At 37.3% G+C, this 24,140-nt stretch overlaps 2 protein-coding genes across 4 annotated transcripts; both read left to right on the forward strand.

The window, feature by feature from the left end:
- The first annotated feature begins 5,556 nt into the window (after window positions 1–5,556).
- On the forward strand, window positions 5,557–9,551 carry LOC131428969 (KH domain-containing, RNA-binding, signal transduction-associated protein 2-like). Of its 3 annotated transcripts, XM_058593026.1 has the most exons (5): window positions 5,557–5,697; window positions 5,776–6,022; window positions 6,081–6,681; window positions 6,739–6,908; window positions 7,592–8,842. In XM_058593026.1, exons 2-5 carry the CDS (start codon window positions 5,812–5,814, stop codon window positions 7,756–7,758), a joined length of 1,149 nt encoding a protein of 382 aa, XP_058449009.1. In that variant the 5' UTR covers window positions 5,557–5,697; window positions 5,776–5,811; the 3' UTR covers window positions 7,759–8,842. The 3 variants fall into 3 exon arrangements, with proteins under 3 accessions (XP_058449009.1, XP_058449010.1, XP_058449008.1); XM_058593027.1 differs by lacking the exon at window positions 7,592–8,842 and adding an exon at window positions 8,963–9,551 and having other exon boundaries at window positions 5,557–6,022; XM_058593025.1 differs by having other exon boundaries at window positions 5,557–6,022.
- A 6,213-nt stretch (window positions 9,552–15,764) lies between these two features.
- On the forward strand, window positions 15,765–17,226 carry LOC131429468 (sugar transporter SWEET1-like). Its single transcript, XM_058593607.1, has 4 exons — window positions 15,765–16,028; window positions 16,089–16,374; window positions 16,440–16,559; window positions 16,621–17,226. The coding sequence occupies exons 1-4, from the start codon at window positions 15,859–15,861 to the stop codon at window positions 16,714–16,716; spliced, it is 672 nt and encodes a 223-aa protein (XP_058449590.1). The 5' UTR covers window positions 15,765–15,858; the 3' UTR covers window positions 16,717–17,226.
- Window positions 17,227–24,140: the final 6,914 nt, after the last annotated feature.

Raw genomic sequence — 24,140 nt, forward strand, 5'->3', positions numbered from 1 at the left:
ACAGCATAAACAATTGATTCGCAATTAGATATATGGGTTACAATACATTTTATTGTATCTTGAAAAGATTATTTTCATTTCCAACGATTCAATGTATTGTTCCTACGATATGGAAACTGTACATTTTATTGTTTTCCAAGAAAACATGCATGAGAAAACTTCATGATTTGAATTGTTACGATACTTAACAACCTATACATTCTATTGTAAAAAGCATTTCCACAATTGATTGAATACTGTATAACAATACATTAAAATATTTTTCAATGGTCAAAGCAAAATTGTGGCAGGTTTTGTAACTGCAAATCATATTGTTTTTCAACAATATTTTTTATTCGGGAACTCAAATTTTGAGATGAACTTACTCAAATTTTGAACAAAATATTTTTTTATTTTGATTAAAAATTATTCAAGTTTTGACAATTTCGTCCCTTGACGCAAATATGAGTAGATAGGTGGTAACTCAAATTTAGAGTACGTGCACTTTTTATGAATTTGAGTGATGTGTCACTCAATTTTGAGTTATGTTCAATGTGGGTGTAGATTTTCCAAATTACACAGATATCTAAAAGAAAACACAGACAAAAATAGTTTCCTACAATCAAAACAAAAATCTAGCTTTATCTCACGATGCCATCTTGATGAGATCAAAATCAACTGGATGGAACGTTATTTACGTAATAGTCAGTAAAGACTGTCCCAGAAAGTATGGACGCACTTTGATTTTGCTATAAATAATTCACAAGTGTTAGATATTGAAATCATGAAACTTTATTCGATATACTGATAATATTAGACTACAACAGAATAATATTCTCAACATTTGCTACTTAGCCATTGTAGACTAGCTGGCGCACCTTCTTGCGAACGTTCCTCATTAAATTCCGTACATACTTCTTGGCGACAAGTTTTGACACTTATTTCCAATCTTTTTCTAACTGTTGAATGGTTTCGGCTGCCGAGACATGTTTCCTAAGATGTGCCTTCGTTAATGCTCAAAATTCCTCAATTGGTCGAAGTTGTGGGCAATTTGGTGGATTCATGTCTTTTGGGACGAAAGTGACATTTTTGGTAGTATACCATTCTACCGTTGATTTCGAGTAGTGGCAAGAAGCAAGATCTGGCCAGAAGACAACAGGATCCTTGTGACTTCGAATCATGGGTAGAAGTCGTTTTTGTAAACAATCTTTGATGTATATTTCGCTGTTCATTGAAGCAGTGGTGATGAAGGATTTCGAAATCTTACCGCAGCTACAAATTGCTTGCCAGACCATAGTTTTCTTACCAAATTTTTCGATTTCAATCGATGTCTCTTATCCTCAAAGGTGTTATTCTCACCGAACTTCCTGATTGCATTTTGGTGGATTCATGTCTTTTGGGACGAAAGTGACATTTTTGGTAGTATACCATTCTACCGTTGATTTCGAGTAGTGGCAAGAAGCAAGATCTGGCCAGAAGACAACAGGATCCTTGTGACTTCGAATCATGGGTAGAAGTCGTTTTTGTAAACAATCTTTGATGTATATTTCGCTGTTCATTGAAGCAGTGGTGATGAAGGATTTCGAAATCTTACCGCAGCTACAAATTGCTTGCCAGACCATAGCTTTCTTACCAAATTTTTCGATTTCAATCGATGTCTCTTATCCTCAAAGGTGTTATTCTCACCGAACTTCCTGATTGCATTTCGCACGGCTTTTTCGCTTACTCCTTCCATTTTTTCTATCTTTCTCAGTGACAGCCCGCGTTTTGTGCACCATTTGTACACAATCACCCTCATTCTTGTTTACGTCCGTATCCGCAATACGACGAACGGGTACTTTCGAACGAATACGAATAAGCCATTCTTGTTTTCAATCGAATGAATTCGAACGCGACTCGTTTGCCACAAAATATTCAAATATCAGTAAACTTCTTAAGATAAATGCTAAGCCTTGATGTAATCAGTCCAATTCATGTGATTAACCATATGCGAAACGCTAGAATGTATGTCATTTTAGTTTCAAACGAAACGTGTATTCGAACATCATTCGTACGAACGAAATGTCCCATTCCCGTTTACGAACGAATAGACGAAATCAGTTTAATGCTGCGAATCAACCGTTCGAACACATTGAAAAAAGTTTAACCGATCTCTAACGAAATTATTTTTGAATCTAAAGGTGATTTGTAATCAAATCATAAATTTGTGTTCTGCATAAATCATTTAGAAAGCATAGCAGTATAGTAAAATGCTGTTTTTTTCTGGGGGGCCTTTGAATATATGCGAGGTTCAAAGTTTTTACGCATCAATTTTACATCTATTAAGTACTTTATGGAAAATACGCCATGGGCAAACATGCTTTATTTTATATTAAATGCATGATTTTACCAATGAAATAAATATGTAGGCTATCGAAAACATGACAAATATCGCAGATACTACTGATATGACTGCTATTTTAAATGCTTTTTGTCGTGAATACGACTTACTTTACTATGGGGTGCCTTTTCAAAATTTACCCTCTGAGAGAGTGATAAGTTTTTGATCGTGAATATCTCTTGTTGTATCTAACGAATCAACATAATTTTTGCTACATGCCATCGGAAATATGATCACAATTTTATGATAAAATTTTCAGTTGTGTGACATAATCTCAAATAGTTCAAAATTAAACTTTTCTGAAATGTTTGGTATAAAAGAGTATCAAAGAGGATAATTCAGTTTGAATTCTATCGCCACTGCAAGCAGATGTGTTTTGTGTCGTCTGCACAGCTAGTTTCGCTTTCGACAAGAGCGATTACGTCACAGCTGCCAGCCATTAGCATTGGAAAAAAAAAACAACGGTGGAGAGCATTACGCAATATCAGCCGTTCTAATGGCTCTAAAATTTTTCTAAAGAACTATTAGGATTTGTTTTTCGCAAATCACAGGTAATTATCCTCAGTTTAGTGCAAATCAAGTACAATTTGGTTAGATTTGTGCACTTTTCGCTGTGTGAAATCACAGTAATCGAGATCAAGTGAAGCCTTTTTCTGCGAAAAATGTTCCGAGTTTAATATCGTAGAGAATTACGCAATTTGACCCTTCTGAATGCTGGAAATGAATCCCTACAGCATATTGATAGTTTTTTTCAATAAATTATGTAAAACCGAAATGAAATAATCGACATAAAAATTCTGTATGCGGCTATTTTTATAGCCGTTAGGACCGCCCATTAGTGAAAAAGCTACAAACGAAATCACATAAAAGGAAATCTCTTAACAAAAATTGAATCAGTTTGAATTCTATCGCCGCTGCCAGTCATTAGCATTGGGAAAAAACAACGGTGGAGAGCATTGCACAAGATCAGCCGTTCTAATGGCTCTAAAAGTTTTCTGAAGAACTATTAGGATGTGTTGTTCGCAAATCGAAAGAAAATATCCTCAGTTTAGTGCAAATGTAGAACAGTTTGGTTAGATTTTTGCACTTTTCGCTGTGTGAAATTCACAGTTATCGAGATCAAGTGAAGCCTTCTTTGTTTTTGCGAAAAATGTGGCAAAGGGGAATGCTTGCATAATTCATACAATTGATCAACTAATTGATATTCGGAAGTGTTAAGGAACATGTCATTTGTTTTCGTATTCACGACATCCAGTTATGTCTCTGACATTACCCACCCGCCTTTTTTTACATTGCACGAAGTTTAATTTGAAAATTTTATTTACCGACTTGAATAAAATTGGTCCTGAGTACGATATTTATTTATTATGTAGCATTCGTCACTTCCTTGATGCTTGGAATCTTCCTTAAAAAACTACCTGCGCCACCGATCCTTCTTTTGCACAGGAATCGCGTACGTACACGTTCGAGTGAAAACAAGAATGGCTTGTTCGCATTCGTTCGAAAGCATGTGTTCGTCGTATGGTCGATAGAGACGTAAGCAAGAATGTTGATACAAAGTCAGGGCAAAAAACAAGTCAAATAACAAATGATAGCAAAGATTTTTAATTACAACTAAAATCTGTACCAGAACTGATAGTTTAAAGTTGGATGGGCGTTGTTTTTATGCATGTACGATGTTTAAAAGTGTGATTGATTCGAACGTAAACGGGAATACGAATTTGCTATACTTTCGAACGTATCGCATACGGCCGTAAACAAGAATGAGGGTGAATTTTTCGACGTTGTTCTGCTGAAAGTCCACGCATTTCGAAACAAACTAATGAAAACGAATAAACAACTGCGCAAGTGGTTAGAAAAGAGTGTAAACAACAGGACGCAGCCATAAAAATTGACAGATTCTGAACCATTGCGAAATGGCAACGGTTTTTGGTTGTGTCCATGCTTTCTGGGACAGTCTTTAGTAGAAGTTATTCTAGACGCCAACGTTTTTGTTCGATTTTATTTAAATTCTTTTTAATTTTTGATGGTTGTTTAAAGTCAAGAATACGATTATTCACGAAAAATTCACCTTTTGAAGGCTCCTAAAGATGAATCGAAAAATGTTTTATTATCACATTTAAAATAAACACTTCGACGAAAAATTTGCACCACAAGTAGAAAACATGCAGTTTTAATGCAATTCAAAGAATTTTTAAAAATAGCAGTAGACTTTAATTCATAAATATTGTTCAGAAATTATGTTTACTTTTTCTCACATATCGATCATTTGTTTTCTACACGAGAAAATATGCATCACTTAAAGCGATTATTTCATTTTTATTTACTGAATTAGTATCTTCAAAGTTTTTGAAAAACACTAGTACTTACCATTTCAACCAACAAAACTAAAATCGAAGAAAACGGTACGTTTGAAAATTTATCACTTTTTGCTTTTGCTTGTTTACTTCCACTTCACACACATAAGCTGTCAAACTCAACTTCGTAGTCGCGAATTGAAGAATCCAACGAATTCTTTTGCGATCGCTGCGCTGCCCGAGTGGCGAGCTTTGAACTAAGCGATGGTGATAATTTTCAGATTTTGCTTGAAGATTCCAACAAAATACAGGGTTTTTATTTTTTTTGTGAATCGAATACTAACATTCAAAAACGTGTGAAAATTTGGTAAAAAAATCGATCAGTAAGGATTCAGTAACTTTCCGTGATATGTTTGATAGATATTTATGGATAAATCGTAACATGAAATACCAAATTCGAAGAAGTGAGGTTGGGTACTGTTTTCATATCTGGGATATTCTTTGTTTTTTGGGTTGGATTTTGAGATTAATTGATAAATTATGATCAAAAGTTTTATGACTAGTCTATTTACTCATGTTTTATCATCTAAATCAATTCTATATGTGAACTGAAAATTTCAAATTTCATCCGAGATTGTCAAGAGTATAGGACAATTTGAAATCATATGTTTGATGACAACACGTGAATAATCGTTTTTCTTACCCATATTTGTAAGGTTTTGCCATTTGCATTCTTTCAAACTCAAGTAAATTGAAAAATTCGTCAAAAATTTGTCTAAATACATGGGATATGTCAAAACACCATAACGCTATCTCGTGGTGACCACGTTGATTGGATTGTTCAATTAGTTTCGCCTTTATTTGAAAAACAGCTGGATTCTATCATCAGGGATCTGTCATTCATTGATTCGACTGCGGAATGAGTTATTTTGGGTTGATTCTGGCATGGAAAAATTTTAGTTCTGCAGTAGTTTTATAGATTATTGAATTGTCCAATATTTGTGCCGGTGAACTATACAAGGAATCGGACGAGTTGAAATTGTAACTGGAAGCGTTTAATATCATCAACTTCGAAGCCGGCTCACATCGAATCAATCGTCTTCCAAATCCATTCTCTAGGTGATATAAAATCAATTGGGTTGTTTCCTTCACAAAATGGCCGATCAGGACGCAAACGGGTACAACGATGAGGCAAGTGATTTCAAACGTAAGAATAATAGCAAAACTATGGACGACACGGATGATGTGGACGACGAGCGAGATAACCCGCAGAACCAGAAAGCCCAAGAATACATCAAGGGAATGATTGCGGAGCGTATTGCCATCGAAAAGAAATATCCGATTGCGGACCGGCTGCTTGAAGTTGGTAAGTGAATACTTTGATTTGGTTTGATGAGAAAAGTTTTAATTTTATTTGTTTGCAGAAATTGAAAACGTTCAGAAAACGGGTAAGCCGCCAGCCCGTCGCTACATTGATATCTACCGTGAGAAACACATTAAAGTTACCGTGAAAGTTTTAGTTCCGATCAGAGAACATCCACGGTTTAACTTTGTTGGTAAACTACTCGGCCCGAAAGGAAACACGTTAAAGCGGTTACAGGAGGACACACTGTGCAAAATGGCAATTCTTGGACGAGGTTCAATGAAGGATCGTAAAAAAGAGGAGGAACTGCGTAGTGCGATGGATCCCAAGTATGCCCATCTCAATGATGATCTGCACGTCGAGGTGAACGCAAATGGCCCACCAGCAGAGGTACATGCTCGGATTGCCTACGCCTTGGCGGAACTGCGCAAATATCTGATCCCGGACAGCAACGACTTCATCCGCCAGGAGCAGATGCGTGAACTGATGGAAGATACAGAAGCTGAAATACCACCAAAAAAGACGTTCAAAAAACCGATGATGCAAATGGAGGCACCACCGCCACCAACGATGTCCGCAGCGCGACCCCTACCTGCCCCGAAAAAGGTTCTTTCCATTTTGGACAAAGCACGGGCCGCCATGGAAGACACGCACGCACCGAGGTCGGTAAATGATTGCTACGAAAGTTGGTTCAGGTGCTTTGATTTTCTCAATTCTAGGCCCGTCGCTACCCAACATTACGAAGAACCGGTTTACGAGAGTTATGAGCCAGGTTATACGTATCACCAACCCGGTCCGCCGGCACCTCGCCCGAAATATGTTCCGGAAACACCGGAATACGAACAAGAGTACCGCCGTGAGTACTATCGAGAACCGGCACCCTATGCAGGTAATTTATATCCTCCTTCCTCCTACTATCGACCACCCTACTGATGACACTGATGGTCATCTTTGGGACAAAATGTTGACGAATCGCGGAACGATGATGATGATGATGATAATGATGATGGAGAAGAGACGGGACTCCATTTCGGTAGCGATCTCTATTCTTCGAAGCTTGACTGACGGGACCAATCCCAATGCTTTATTCTATCGCAAATTTAGCTTGATGATTGATCGAAACGAAGAGTATGGTGAGGAACTTTTGTGAAACTAGATTAGGTTCAAAAGGGGAGCAGCAATTTCAGGCGTGTGTCAAACAAAATCTTAGCTACGGTAAACGGGATATCGAAGAACGGTTAGCTCAGATGAGTAATTTAAAATTTTAAACGTTGCTACGACGCACGTTAAAACGTTAAAAATTTTAAAACGTATAAAACACGCTTTAAATGTTTATTTTCCTAAAATCTGTTTCAAAATTGGACCTAAATCAGTCAAACTGGTCGTGTAATCTGCTAAAAGAAAAAAAAAACATAAATTGTCAGAGACCCCCCGGAAACTGTCTTATCTCCTTCGTCGAAATTAAAAGAACAAATCAAAACATTATTGTGATCTTAAATCAAAACTAACCCATACCAATAAACAACAAAAAATCCTTCACCCTCCCCACTTAACTCATCTGTGTTGGAACAGCTGCACCGAAACCGGTTCCCACCACCGCTGGTGCTCGCCCCTGGAAACCGTCATCATATGCAATGCCACCGCGTGATGGCCATGCCGAGGAGATCCCGATCAAACATGGCACCCGCGAAGCCGTCCCCCGGTATCGCCACGCCCCGTACGGTCGACCCCAGAAGTAAACCAGTAAACTGCTTTTCTTATAGCAAGACTATTGCCAATTTCCGACGACGACGACGACTGTTGGGATTTTGGTACAATTTGATTGATTGCTTGGCAAAAAAAAACTACGGCGAATTAAGGCAGAAACAAGCAACGGGTGCCGAAAACGAAAAAAAAACTAAAATAAACGCGAAACTGGAGAAGGAGATTTCACATTCAACAACTTTAACTCAACAATTAAACGAGAAAAAAAGGAAAACAAGATGACGGTTAAACAAACTAAACTTTTGGGTGAAATTTGAACATTTAAAAATATTGCAACAACAGCCCAGAAATAATATCACAATAACACTCCACGAGCAAAGTGGTTTTAATATGAATAAGCATTTTAAAAAGTATCCTGAAAACAACAAATAACAAAAAAAAAACAGTGCTCTATACCCCAAAAATAAATAAACGGTGTAATAATTGTTGCTATAAAATATTCGAGCACAAACAATTGTCTTTAAATCCAGCAAAAATATATTCAATAAACGTATAAAACAAACATTAAATGCTAATAATAAAATATTGCTCTATCAACAGAAAAGCTAAGTATTAGTGGAAGCATTTAGTTTAGTCTCACGAAAACTTATCCGATTTATTACATAATGCAAATCATGAAAAAAAATTGTGTATTAAAAAACTTAATTAGGTTCATTTGAATTATGCTCCAAAAATATGATTAACCAGTAAAAAAAGAAACAAACCAAATTCTGTATTTTTGTCACAGTTGAAATGATCCAAATAGTGTGTACTTCTTCTATGCAATCTTGTCAAAAATAAAAGATATAATAATCGGAAAAAAATAATAAATAAACAATTGAGCAAGCTGTGCAACAGACTAGCATACAATTTAGATACTCGTCGGCAGAAATATAAACTATAAATCAACTGAAATAATAACATTGAATGAGAAAACAAAACAAAGAAAAAAAGTATGATGATAAATCAAATGTGTTTAAAATATTTCTCAGCTATTAAATAATCGCAAAGTTCTGTAAAACTAACATGTAACATGTAATAATAATACGGATAAAAATAAAGTCTCCATCTCAGAAAGAACCCGGAATCCGGAAATCATTCAATATCGAAAACCACCTGCCGCCTTGGTCCACCTAGAAACGAATAGTACCGTAAACAGTAAAGAATGAATTTCATGAAATTTCCGCCTCCTATTTCCAGCACGTGGCCTTCTCTACCATCACTCCGCACATCAGCCGGTAAGAGCGGCAGTCAGCCGGGGACCACCGTCGAAATTCTTCCAGCGGCGTAACCCATACCAATGAGAGCGAAAGAGAGAAGGAGTGAGCAGTCGTCCGGTGATATACGATAAAACCTTATCACTTCGGAAACGTAGAAGTCGATCGCATCGCCGGGATTCCGTTGCCAAACGGTTTGGGATCAACAACACTCGTGATGGTGCTTACCAACAAAAAAAAACCGAAGAAAAAAATCTCAGGAGACTCGGAAACAATAGCGACCTGATTCGTTGGGTGTTCGTAGAATCGTCTGTGAATCGACGAGGAAGCGGTATCTCGAACGGTCGGTTTCGTACTAATCGATGACGCTTTATTAGAGATGCTAGCTAACAGAGATGACATTTGTGTTCCATTCTGGGTTCTCGCATGCGGAAACATTTTTTTCTGATCCGAAATCAAACGAAGAACTGGAATATCTAAAAGCACATTCACATATCTTATAATTTATCTTATTTTAAGTATTCCTTAGACAACGTTCGATTTTATGTTTTGATAATAAATTTTTTTCGCAACTTATTTTGTTTAATAATTTAAAAAAGAGATTTCAACTTTTTGGTTTGTTTGAATTTCGGAAAATGTTTCCCCACTTAAGGTTCTACTTAACACATAAGCTGAAATGTCCCGGGCCTAACAAAGAGAACACGATAACTTTATTCATCAACGTAATCTCCATCAAGAGCAACGAAGTCATTCCAGCGCCGCTCTAACATTTCAATACTACTTTTGTTGAACGATTTATCTTTTGCCTCAAAATAAGCCTCGATTTCAGCGAAAACCTCTTCAGTTGTGTGAAATTTTTTACCGGCGAGCATTTTTGTCAGGTCTGCGAACAGCCAGTAGCAGAGATGGCATTTCACTAGAGTGATACACCAGGGCGTAGGTTTCAATTATACACTGCGGATACATTTGCTCCGCTCCACACAAAGAGGAAAGCGCACTTCTTCTCAGTGTCCAGACAGACAGACTTTGAATGCGTGCTTGTGTTGAAAGAAGCTGGTGCGAGCAGGGCCGGTGAAAGAGGTGGGTACGGTGGGTAGTACTACCCACCCGAAAATTCCAAAGGTGGGTAATTACCCTCCTGAAATTTCTAACGAAAAATAATAGTAATATTAGTATCATTTATAACAATAAAAGTAGTTTTATTGTAACTCAGAATAATAAACAAAATCAAAATTATAAAATGCTAGTACTCAAGGTAGAGCAAGGATGTGAAGATATACAACAAAAAGGTGAGACGTGAAAATGGTCATTTAAGCATGCAGAAATCTTATTGATTTAACTTTTACCTTCAACCAAAGTTGTCGAATTTAAGCATCTGATTCATGCAAATCACTCGAGTCTCTGGTATGCCGGAAAGTACCGAAAAAGGTCTTTTACCATTTACTATACCAACCGGTAAAAGAAAATTTACCAGAAGTTGTCAGTTTCTCTTGCGAAAGTTAAGTTAGTAGAAGATTTCAGCTTGCTAAAATCAACCTTGTCACATCTCGCCTTTCCATTCTCTTTCCTCACATAAATGAAATCACTCAAAATCTTTTGACGTAGGATTGCGTCTTTGTTTTCTATACCGGGATACAAATTCAAAATATAGAAGTAAAACCATATAGACAGTGGTTAGGTTTTGAACATCTACAACTCAACCACGAACAATGTCTAATTTTCCCTGTTTTTCAAACCATTGTCATTCCTCTAATTAATATGACGGTTTCGTATTCATAAGTTCACGGTTTCCATATGATTTCCGCTCTTCAATGAGTGCGTTCACATTTGAGAAAATTACTCACAGAAAACCAAATTCAGTGTCGAATCGACTTGCACTCTGTGCGGTTCGATACTGCCGTAGAGAAGGTTGCTTCCACTTCGTCCAAAAAGCTCTGGAACTAACTAAGAAAACAATATTTCTTTAGCAAAATCATTTTATTTATTATCTAAATTTTTGTCGAGAATACGACTTACTTTACTATGGGGTGCCTTATCAAAATTTACCCTCTGAGAGAGTGATAAGTTTTTGATTGTGAATATCTCTTGTTCTATCTAACGAATCAACATAATTTTTGCTACACGCCATCGGAAATATGATCACAATTTTATGATAAAATTTTCAATTGTGTGACATAATCTCAAATAATTCTAAATTAAAATTTTCCGAAATGTTTGGTATAAATGAGTATCAAAGGGGATAATCCATAAGGCGCGTTTGCCTTGCTCGTATTTTTAAAGCTCATAGCTCAGTTATCTGTGAAAAGATTTATATGATCTAACTACCAATAGAATCGAAATTTTTCAACTTAAACGTGTATAGCAAAAGCATTGAAGTATTTCAATAGTACACTATTGAAAAACCTGTCTCATTTGACCCATGTCAACACCAGCCAATCAGAACGCATTCTGAGGAAGAGAACAAAATATCTGCTGCTGTACAACAAATCGTTCGAGAAAAATGTTCCGAAAAGTGGTGAATTTAGCAGTGAGTTCCTAATTTGATCCTTCTGAATGCTAGAAACGAATCCCTACAGCATATTGATAGTTTCTTTCAATAAATTATGCAAATCCGAAATGAAATAATCGACATTAAAATTCTGTATGCGGCTATTTCTATAGCCGTTAGGACCGCCCATTAGTGAAAAAGCTACAAACGAAATCAGGTAAAAACAAACCTCGAAACAAAAATTGGATTAGTTTGGATTCTATCGCCACTGCGAGCAGACGTATTTTGTGTCGTTTGCAAAGCTTGTTTCGCTTCCGACGAGAGCGATTACGTCACAGCTGTCAGTCATTTACATTGGTGAAAAAACAACGATGGAGAGCATTACACAAAATCAGCCGTTCTAATGGCTCTAAAAGTTTTCTAAGGAGCTATTAGGATTTCTTGCTCGCAAATCAAAGGTAAATATCCTCAGTTTAGTGCAAATCTAGAACTGTTTGATTTGATTTTTGTACTTTTCGCTGTGTGAAATTTACAGTAATCGAGATCAAGTGAAGCCTTCTTTGTTTTTGCGAAAAATGTGGAAAAGGGGAATACTTGCATAATTCATACAATTGATCAACTAATTGGTATTCGGAAGTGTTAAGGAACATGTCAGTTGTTTTCGTATTTACGACATTCAGTTATGTCTCTGACATTACCCACCCGCCTTTTTTATATCATACTTATAGAATGATTTGTCCATGGCCTTAAAATAGGCTTCAGTTGCGGTGATGACTCTCTCAGATCATCAAATGACAAGTTCAATTTGGCCATTATTTTCATTGACTTGTGGCACGGTGCATTGTCTTGGTTAAAGATGATTTTTTCTGCTTCATATGAGGCCGTTTTTACGATTCCATACTTCAAACGCATTAATAACTAAAAACTTTTGTTGGTACTTCCTTTTCAAGATAGTCGACGTTAATTATACCTCGAGCATCTAAAAACGGACACCATACTTCTTGCAGCTACCTGTTGCGTTTTCCCCGTCTAAATGTTGAAACAACTCCGGAGAAAAAAGATAGATCCATGTTTCGTCCACTGTTTCATACCAACGCAAGAAATCCTTTTTATTGCGACTAAACAGTGCCGACCAGCTCTCTGGATTGTTGATGCGTTGTTGCTTTTGATAGATCGTGAGCGAACGAGGTACCTATTTGGAAAAGATCTTTTTCATGCCCAAACTTTCGCATACGATCATAAAAGCACTTCCAGTTCAGTCCTTGACCTTGAAAACAGAATATATTTTCAGACATAGATTTTGCTCGGTAATACCTATCCAACAAGCCGTAGATTGTTGAAATCCGTCCATTTTTAACGGAGATATCGAAATTTTTGTGTAAGCGACTTTTTCCCCTATTCCAGCAGTAGAAGTTTTGAGCGCTGTCTGGCAAAGAAATGCTTGGGAGCAACATAAAACACATATACTGTTACATACAATTGTTTCTAAGTACCCAAAAAACTGTGTACAGCATGATATTTTGCCTCGGACCGATTTTAGCACGGTTCGTTTTTGGCAACATAATCGTTCGAATATGCCATATGTAAACCAGATGATGGCAGAATTTTCGAGTTGAAAGCAATTTCATATTTATATTGATTTAAACTACTTACAGCAATAAATGCTGGAAGAACATAACAGCCATATACCATTCGAATCAGTTCGTCGAGATCAGCAAATGCGTGTGTGACAAATAATTTCACTCAATTTTTTCGGAGATGACTCAACCGTTTTCTACAAACTCAGATTCATATGAAAAGTCGTATACTCCCAAACATTATTATGTTTGGTTCCGGAACTACAGGATGATATGTGAAACGAAATGTGTAACTAATTTTTCTCGTAGTTGGCTAAACCGATCTAAGATTCAAATGAAAAGTTTTAAGATTCTGTAAAACATCTTGTTTTTCAGTCAGATCCAACTTCCGGTTTCGGAAATCCAGGGTGATTAGTATAAAAATGTAAACTTATTTCATTTTTGGTTGTATTCAGTTTTCGTTTCGGAATACACAGAAAAATTTAATTCGCACTACGATTCCTCAAAGATGTCTACATTGATTTTCAAACATTTTGAAACAAATGTAAACTATACAGCTACTCATGTGAGTTTGTCTGACTTCGGCTACACCGAATTTCGAATTTCGGTTCCAGTATCGAATCGCCAAATCGAATTTCAGAAACAAAAGTTCAAATTAAAATAAATCCAATTTTATCCAATTCTGACTTCCGATTCTGGAATTGTAGGATGATGAATTTTTAAAATTCAAATTGATATAGAGGATGACAATCCCGAAATGCTTTAAAGTAGGACTCAAAAATATTGCAATTTATTCGTCATATGGTCATACGGTTTGGGTTATGCTGGTTCCTGGATACCGGCTCTGGAAATACCTTAAATTACCCTAAACTCTAAAGTAGAAATCACTTCGACATATCATGGAATGTTTATTCGATTGTTACACTTTTAGATTCAAATTCGATCCGATTTGCAGTTTCGACATTAGAGAGTAATGAGTGATTAAAATCTCAAATTGCCATTATAATAATGTCATGAAAATTGAAACACCGAAGAATATTCATGTAAAAAACAAATGCGGATTGATAAAAAAGGTATCATCTCACTGCTAGGTGGATTAAGCTCGTTTTTTAATAGAATTCCGGTTCTTTTTTGATCATCATCTAACTGGTCGTGAAATGATAGTGAAAATAGGACACTGTACAATCTCACCATTTGCTGTTAACTCTGGAGTTCCTCGAGGATGCCCACTTGGACTTTTATATTTTTATTGTATCTCAACGATCTAAATATTTCGATCAAATGTAAGAAACTTTGGTTCGCCGATGGCTTTAAAATATTTCATATTATCAAATCTGCAGCTGACTCAGAGTTCCCACAAGAGCAATTGGATAAATTAACTATGTTAGAACTAATTATGGATATAATGAGCCCATTGGTAGCATGTGACGCATATTAAAAAGTAATTCAATTCTTTCGGCTTTGATTTATCACGTAATGTTATTAAGTAATCGAAGCACCAGATTTATGGAAATGTATCATTTGGATTATTGTAATCTGTTGCTACAAATCATGAAGAGGTTTTATGTCTGCTGGAGAACAAGTTTGGGCGCTTCCCTGCTCCAAATAAAAGAATAAAAGATGAGGAGGAAAAGAAACACATTCAGAATAAAATCCGGAAACAGGAGAAGGCGCTATTTTAGAAAACAAAAGCTAATCAGGAAGCGATAAATAATTGAAACTGAAATTAAAAAGAGTTTATCAGGTCATCCTGATGTGGTCTACCTCAAAATTCTTACCGCGAAGGAAAAGTTTGCCGAGCAAGAAGATGTGGAAGCAAAACAAAATTGTTTTCGGTGAAATCTGTTTAACTTCTTCCAAAATCCCAATTGTAAGTAATTTTTTTTTACTTTAACTTTTTCCGTACATCAGAGAGTATAAATTAACTAAGGACAACGAAAAAGATGGTCGTTCGCCGGACATGAAATCGTTTTCATAGGGTTTTTCGAAGTGACATGTTGTAGGCGGACTTATTTATTGTGTTTATATGACAAAATTATGCAGATTTTTAAATTATATTCAAGTGGGTTTTCAAGTTCTGTGGAAAGTATCATCTGCATAAAAATAGTAGTGTAATGCTTCACTCGAATATCGCGTGTTTGAGTATTCAATTTGCGCGGATTTCGCGGGTTTTAGTTTTAGACTTCGCGCGTTCTGATTTTGAAATTTTTCGTAACAACCCTGTAAGACCTTCCATTTGAACCAAAGTTTGTGAAAATTGGACGAGTGGTCTCTGAGAAAATCAACTGCAATATTTTAGATCATTTTGCACATTTTGCCCCCGTAACTCCGGAACCGAAAGTCGGCTGCAAATAAAATTCAATTGCTGCCTGTGTTAATTTAAATCTAAGTTAAAGAAAATCGGTTGATCGGTTCCTGTCAAACAAAAATGAGCCAAATTTGAAAAAAATTAATAACCCATTATCTACTGATTGAACTAGACGAGTCATTGGTAAAAAATCGCTTGTCATTACGCCTTTCGCGAACACTTCGTTAGGGTGCCCAAACGAAAAATCTTATTCATCACGTTCTGTATCTGTTCAAGTCTATCAATCTAGACAACAGACATACACAAACGCGAATAGAAATCATGCACGTCATAGTTGTGATAACGTTTCGCATTTGTCCAGAGCTAAGTTTAAGTGACCAGCTCGCGGCTCATCGACGGCAGTATCGTCTGGACATCATTCGCGTCGCGTCGCAACTTTTGATCACGCCGAGAAACGTAGTGCGGCAGAGTTCAAGGTCACTCGTGTTGTGTTTCAAAAAATCGCAATGGAATCGCTTTCGCGAACCCTACAACCGTACAAGGAACTGGTGGGCAACGTGGCCGGCCTTGTGACCGTACTGCAGATGTTCAGCGGATGTTTCGTGTGCAACGACATCCGGAAGAAGGGTTCCTCGGATGGATTTTCGCCCATGCCGTTCATCGGCGGGTGTGGACTGTAAGTGCCAAACTATGACTTGCAACTTGTTCGCGATGAGTAACGGGTAGTCAATTCCAGAACCATTCTCTTCTCGCAGCATGCCCTCCTGATGAACGATCTAGCCATGATACGAGCCAATGTGGTCGGTTTCGTGATCAGTATTGTTTACGCCGGGTTCTATTATTTCTATACGCCTAAGCAAAGCCGGAACCAGTTCTGGAAACAGGTTGGAATGACGGTTGCAATCACGACGTCGCTGTTGGCTTATGCGCAATGGGAGGATCCCGCGTTGGTGGAAGATCGCTTCGGATTGATCATTACCGTGATGATGTTGATGCTGATTGCGCAACCGTTGTTCGGTTTGGTGAGTTACGCGGTGGCTTACTATTTGTTGACATAAAATCTAAACCTTGTAACTTATGCTTCTAGCCCGAAATTATGCGTAAAAAGAGTACCGAAGGATTGCCTTTTGCGATGATTTTGTCTGGTACCGTGGTCGGTTCCATGTGGCTGCTGTATGGCATCATCCTCAACAATACGTTTGTGGTTGTAAGTAAACATCAATATTACGAAGAAGTTTGTAGATATTTAATTATCTGTTTTCTTTCAGTTACAAAACTTAGCAGGCGTATCGCTGAGTGCCATTCAATTGGCATTGTTTGTGATATACCCTTCGAAAGACTCGAAGAAGAAGAAGAAGCAGTGATTTTATTATCGTTTTATTCGCAGTATTAGCATAATATAGGCAATAACGTTGTCATCTTTCTACAATTTTACGCTATGGGGTAAACGTATCTTTATTCATCCCTTTCTGGCAATTTTCAACTTACTGGATAGAGTCTAATTTACTCTCCTTACAGTACATAACTCAAATGATCGGATAAAATCTCGACTAAAATTCGTGCTTCCTTGAACTACAAGCCTATCTCATACTTGTCACATCAATATTAATCTCACTGCAAAAACTTTAAAATTAATTTCAGATTATTTTAGATCAAATAAAAATTACAAAAAAAGAGGTTAAAATAAGCAGGTACGTTTGCCCAAAATTTATTAGAAATAGGAGATAGCAAATTTAGTAGACGAACTGTGAAACTGTGGTGCTTCAACAGGCACCTGTGATGATCAGCTATTGATCATAACTCTTCCACTTGTAGACGCTGTATTAAAATTCATACAAAATAAAATCAAATAAAAAGAAAAAAAACAAATAATTCGAAACATAAATGCACGTCTGAAAATTATGTTCGAAACATAAATATCACCAACCACGGATTCAGAATCTCTTTCAGGAAGCTGACCACCAAAATTCAAACTTTGGGAGATAAGCAAAAACCAGCTATTGGAACAATTACACCCAACACATTTTACGAACCAAATCCCAAATAACGTAAACTGTTTTTACGAACTTACTTCGTAAAAGGAGGTTTTTAATTGTATGAAAATATTAACCATGATAATATTCATATCGTTTTGCCTTTCTCATATAGAAAGGTTATGCAATCACTGTGAAAACCTACGTTTGAACCGAGGCCCGGAGGACCGAGTGTCATATATCACTTCAAATGAAAGGTCTTATGGTTCCATACATGACACATGAATTTCATTTGAATCTGATCTCCGGCTCCGGAATTACCAAGTGATGAGTGTAAAAAAGTCGGTAGTATGGAAGAAGGAAACACAACACCGCCTCTACGAACGAAGCACGCAGTGTGCGATCATAAATCAAATAAACATAGATTTCCCACTGTACGGTGACACTAACAGCACTTCTAGTGAGAAACGGGTGTACTTTTTTCCATTAGCTACTGTGGTTGTGTTGAATGCGCAGGCAACTTTATGCATGCCTTTTAGGAGCATTTGCGCACCCATTCTCCACCAGACGGTGCTTTTGCTGTCATGGGTTGCTCAACTACATTACTATTACACTGGGAAATCTATGCTTATTTGATTTATGGTGCGGTGTTCGATTTCATACACGCGGTAAAGAAAGCGAAAATCACCACCGAAGTTCGATTTTGAAAACACAACCGAGCACACATTAGCACAAGTTTTCAAATATTTCGAAGAAAACGGACTCACGGTCGAGTTGCCATTTTAAAATCTGTGTTTCAACTTGAAAAATCTATGTGCCATCTGTGTTGCATTTTTTCGATCATAATCTGTGAAAAACCTTTTGAAAATCTGTCATTTTTATGAAATATTCATAAAAATCTGTAGAAATCTGTGAAGTTTGATACCATCTGTGTTCTGTGAAACAGAATCTGTGTGGCAAAATAGGCAAAAAAATCTGTGGTTTTACAAAAAATCCGTGAATATGGTAACTCTGCTCACGGCACAGGCACAAATACCGGTGTGTGATTTTTGTTGAATACGGTGCTAAGGTAGAGACAAATCATAGCCATTTTACTAGAATCAAGTTTTTTTGAAAAGATGCAGCCGATAGTACAATAATATCATACCGGTATCATACAAAATCCAAGCACAAAGCAGGTTTTAGGTGACCAAACAAACGTGACTGAACCGGTCGAACTGATTCAAATAAATGTCTTATTTTCCTATTGAGTGAGTACGAAGCAGATTTCTCGTGAAATGTTAATGAGAAAGGGACCATTACTCAACTGAGTGGATTAAAATAGGTTTTTATTATTGAAATTGATTTGACGAATAGTTGTCGGAGAACAATGTCTGAACTCCATTCAGAACCCAAGATGGCAACTTCCGGTTTGTGAGTATCCCAGGATTGAACACCCTTAGAATATGGATATTTTCTGGACGGATTTGATGATTAGATGCCGGAAAACGATGTTTGCGGTTGTTTCTAAATCTAAATTTCTTTCCTAATTCCGGTTTTTTGAAATTCCCTGAAAATTGGAAGAAGTTTGGTATTTTTGGAAGAAGTTTAACGAACATATGGTGGAAAACAATGGTTGAGGTAATCTAGTAATCCAATGTGGTGACTTAAATAATCACTAATTGGAACACCATTTTCCGTTGCATACTTGGAAAATTCGTCTCGAAAAGATGGTAGTCGTGAAGATTCCAACCATAGCATTATCTGCTATAGCTGTTCTCGATCGATTGTGTCGTGTGTCGCTTTGATGCGTGAGTACGTTGTATTCACGGCACTTCTGGAGTACTTGTCTTATCGCGAATATGTAATCCGTAGTGGCGCGGGCTCCAGTAAATCCCGCTTGGTACGGCCCTACGAATTCCTTAGCTATTGGTGATAGACGACGTCAAAGGATTTGAGAGAGTACCTTGTAGGTGGCGTTCAACGATGTGATTGCTCGGTAATTGCAACAATCTAGCTTATCGCCCTTTTTGTAGACGGGACATACCACTCCATCCATCCATTCCTGCGGTAGAATCTCCTCCTCCCAAAGCTCAAAAATCATCCAGTGCAGCGCTCTAGCCAGTGCCTTTACCCTCATGTTTGAGCAGCTCGCCTGGTAACTGGTCATTGTCCACGGCTTTGTTACTCAGCTTGCCGATCTCCTCACTTATCTCCGACAGATCAGGGGCTGGGAATCTGTCGCCGGCTGAGCGTGCACCCAGATTGATTCCTGTACCGTTCTCTGTATCTTGTGCTTCGCCATTCAGATGCTCGTCATAGTACTGCTTCCACCTGTCGATCACCTCACGTTCGTTCGTGAGAAGGTTACCACTGGTATCTGTGCACATTTCGGCCTGTGACGTATAGCCTCTACGTGAGCGAACCTTCTCAAATAACTTCTGTGTGTAATTTGCGCGGTACAGCTGTTCCATCGCTTCGCGATCTTGGTCTTCCTGGTGGCGCTTTTTCCTCCGTAAAATCGTGTTCTGTCTTTTCCGTACCTGTCTGTATCGTTCCTCGTTCGCTCTAGTGCGGTGTTGCAGCATCCTCGCCCTTGCTGCATTCTTCTCTTCGACCCACTGCTGACATTCGCCGTCAAACCAGTCATTTCCTCGTTTCGATAACCTCGTACCTAAAACGGTTGTAGCAGTGCTACTCACGGCGGACCTTATGTTCCTCCAGCCGTCTTCAAGAGTCGCCGCGCCAAGCTGCTCTTCCGTTGGTAGCACTTGCTCCAGTTGTTGCGCGTATTCCTCTGCGGTACGAATGCTACGTAGCTGCTCGAGATTGAATCCCGGCGTTCCTGTGCGACGAGTATTGTGCACCGTCGATAGTTTTGAGCGCATACAAACCGCGACAAGGTAGTGGTCAGAATCAATGTTGGCACTGCGGTAAGTGCGGCCATTGATGACGTCAGAGAAGAATCGCCCGTCGATGAGAACGTGGCCAATTTGATTTTCTGTATGCTGATCAGGTGATTTCCAGGTGTATTTGTGGATATTTTTGCGGGGTGCAGGGAAGGTGCTTCGAACTACCATTCCGCGGGAGGCTGTAAAGTTTACGCATCGTTGACCGATGTCGTTTGTTACCGCGTGCAGGCTCTCCAGCCCGATCACAGACCTGTACATTGCCTCCCGGCCTACCTGAGCATTCATGTCGGCCCTTGAACTTAAATACGCACATCCTATTTCTGATTGGCTGCCACCCAATCACGCGCTGACGCATCTTGCCCAACACTATAAATCCCGTTCCTAGAACGCTGTTTGTCCCACAGCTCTGGTAGAAGGTAATCGCTCGATGCCCACTTTTCCACACCTTCTGTCCCGTCCAACAAAGTTCCTGCAGTGCTACGACATCGAAGCCGCCGATTTGAAGCTCATCATGCAGCATTCGGTCGTATCCTGGGAAGCTAAGCGATTTGCAGTTCCATGTGCCAAGCTTCGAATCGTAGTCCTTTGTTCGTTGCGTAGGTCTATTTCCTATGGTCCTATGGTTACTCGTACCCCAGCCGGCACCGCATAGAAGTTTCTGAACAAGATGATAAGAACCACATTGGGGCCTGAATTGCGCATTGTCCAGTCGTTTACCAACCGCACTTGTAAACTCGTTTAAAAAATATCAATATTTGTATTGGTCTTCCATGAATATCAATTACCCGGATGTCGCTATCATGGATTGCGGAACGAGTTTAGACATCGTTTTCCGGCATCTACTCATCAAATTCGATCCGTTGTTTTTTTTTTACCAAAAGTCATCTCATTCATCAATATTATTACACCGATTACTTGACTTTCAATCAACGTCAGGAACCAATTTCTTAAATCCAAACCCGACCCGTACCCGATAGTAAGTAAAAAACTTTCACCGGTACTCGACCCAAATCCTGGGATAAGTTTTTTTTACAAACCCGAACCCGACTCGTACCCGATAAAAAAAACGAAATTTTTACCCGTACTCGATCTGAACTCGAAAAAACGGGATCGAATACCCGAAACCTGACCAAAGTTTTCATCCCGAATCCAACCTGTACCCGTTCAAAATGAAAACATCGTCACCCGTACCCGACAAACATATTTTTTTCTGAACCAGAATCCGACCAATTTCCATCGGGTCAGGTTTCGGGTACAAATTTTAAAACATAACGCCTGAATTTATGTTGCAAAGATTACCATCGTAGCAAAAACGCGCCTGAAGTTATACCCAATAACGTCACACGTTATTACATCGAAACCACGTATTGAGTACACTACATCACCTTAACTGAATACTGAATATGATTCTAATATTAAATTATGCACCTTTTCATTAAGCATTTAACAGAAAAGATGATTTTTTTGGAAAAAGATACGCTAAGACAGGACCCAAGTAACAATTTTTGTTACACTAGTTTATTTGTAACTATTTTGCAACCAGAAATTTGAGTTATTGTTACTAACATCTAACCACTTGCGTGACTCAAAAAGTGCAGTTTCTACTAGTTGCTAAGTCGCATAATAATAAGTTGTCGTTACGTTGTGATGCCATACTGAAATAACTTATCTTTTCATAACTTGAAAATAACTTGTTTTCAAGTAAACTAGTTCAAACTTAGTCACCATCGATCGACATTATAAACATTGAATGAATCCAGAGAACTTTTCTATAACAATTTTAAGGCAGTAGAGTACTTCAAATCACAACCTAATACAAGGTACAAATTTCACAACTGTCGAGTGGAATTCAATTTTAAATAACTGTTTTTATGCGCCCTCAATCAAAATCTGTTTATGGAGATATGACAAATAAACAACGAAATGGTCGTCAAATGTTAAGATAACTAAGTCCTCACAAGTTCCTATCTCATGCCTCCCCGAGCGTCTATGATGACATTTGGTCAATAGAACGGCGTCGACTGGGTGCTATCGCCTTCTGCGTTAGTAGCAGAATGAGAGGGTGCGAAATGGATTGTAGTTCGAAGCCCATCCTAAAGTGCTTTATCATAGTATATTGCAACATGTTGTTTGTTGCATTATTTGTTGTATATTGAATTGAATTATATTATTATTATTATTATTATTATTATTATTATTATTAATATTATTATTATTATTATTATTATTATTATTATTATTATTATTATTATTATTATTATTATTATTATTATTATTATTATTATTATTATTATTATTATTATTATTATTATCATTATTAAAAAAGAAGTATTATATTTCCTGCAGTACTGCGACGAAAGAAGAGCATAACTTACACTGCGAAATCAACTGTTATAGATTGTATCATAGCATATTATATTGTATTATATTATATTATATTATGCTGTGTCATATCATCTTATATTATATTCTATTATTTTATATTATGTTATATTACAGAGAACAGATATCCAACAGACATTCATACGTGCAAAGTCGTGTGCAACGGTGATTTTTAATGGATTTTCACTTGTATACTTTACACAGCTTTTTAAAAAAGTTATAACTAGCTCCGATGTGATATATTATATTGTATTTTATTATATTATATTATATTATATTATATTATATTATATTATACTATATTATATTATATTATATTATATTATATTATATTATATTATATTATATTATATTATATTATATTATATTGCATTATGCTCAAGTATATCGACAACGGGTATCTTACCAGTGAATGACTGGATGATGGAGTGGATTGCCAACCTGAATCACGCGGGGGAAGCTTTGTGTTTCTCCCTAAAGGTCTGAAATGAGTAAGACGCACCCTTCTAATAAACAAACCATCAGGCGGGTTTAGGCTGGTACAGCGAAATTCTTTATTATATGGCCGGATGTTCTTGCTGGAAGGCGCCGCGTCCTCAAAACCCATTTTTGCCTTCTTAACAGCAATTATATGAAAGCTATCTGATAATCAAATTCTGATCTACGGTAAGTCTACCCGCATACATTGGTAATGCCTTGAACTGATGGCTTCACACATACAAACATACATACATACATACATACATATGACAAATAAACAACGAAATGTTCAGAATGCTCAAAATCAATCCAAGTAAAACGATTTCTCATTATTTTAAATTCATATATCATGGAAATTATCATATTATCACAATCGACGTTCAAACCCTATATTATTTTCTTCGTGTTTATGACAGTGCATAGAAGAAAAATGACTACTCTGCCTTTCATGATTTTCGCCAAAAAGTAGTTTTTAAAATAGTAATATCCAGGTTTTATTTATGTTTTATACACTTCTTGCGACTCCATATTGTGCTCGCCATATTCAAGTCAACAAAAGTTTTTTTTAGGTTGCATTTTCGTTATCATTACGTTGGGAAAACCTACCGATAGCTATCTGAATCAATGCAGAAATTGTATGTTATAATCTTATAATATCTAAGTTATTGCTATATCAATTCGCAGTAATGATTTTCGTATACGCTTACGTATTTAAAATGATTTCGCAACGGGAAATAAACCTTTTTCCAACTAGTAGCTTAAAGCATAGCTGTGATTAGAGATATGTTAGAATCAAGTAACGATAACTTACAAACGATAGTTAGTTCAATGTTTACGTTATAAAGAAACACTGCTGTCACCTTGTTTAAACCAATATAACATATTAAAGACATGTTCGTGCTCTTGTTGCAACATAGTTGGGCTAAGTGGTATCAGAACTAGTTACTGGTTGCTATTATTGAAGTCAAATAAACTTATTTTCACATAGTAGCTAGGAAGCAAAGCAGTGTGGGCCAAAATACCTGCAAGTCACATTCGGCCAAACGAAGCAACTCCTTCGCT

Source organism: Malaya genurostris, chromosome 2 (assembly GCF_030247185.1).
Source record: "Malaya genurostris strain Urasoe2022 chromosome 2, Malgen_1.1, whole genome shotgun sequence".
NCBI classification, from domain to species: domain Eukaryota; kingdom Metazoa; phylum Arthropoda; class Insecta; order Diptera; family Culicidae; genus Malaya; species Malaya genurostris.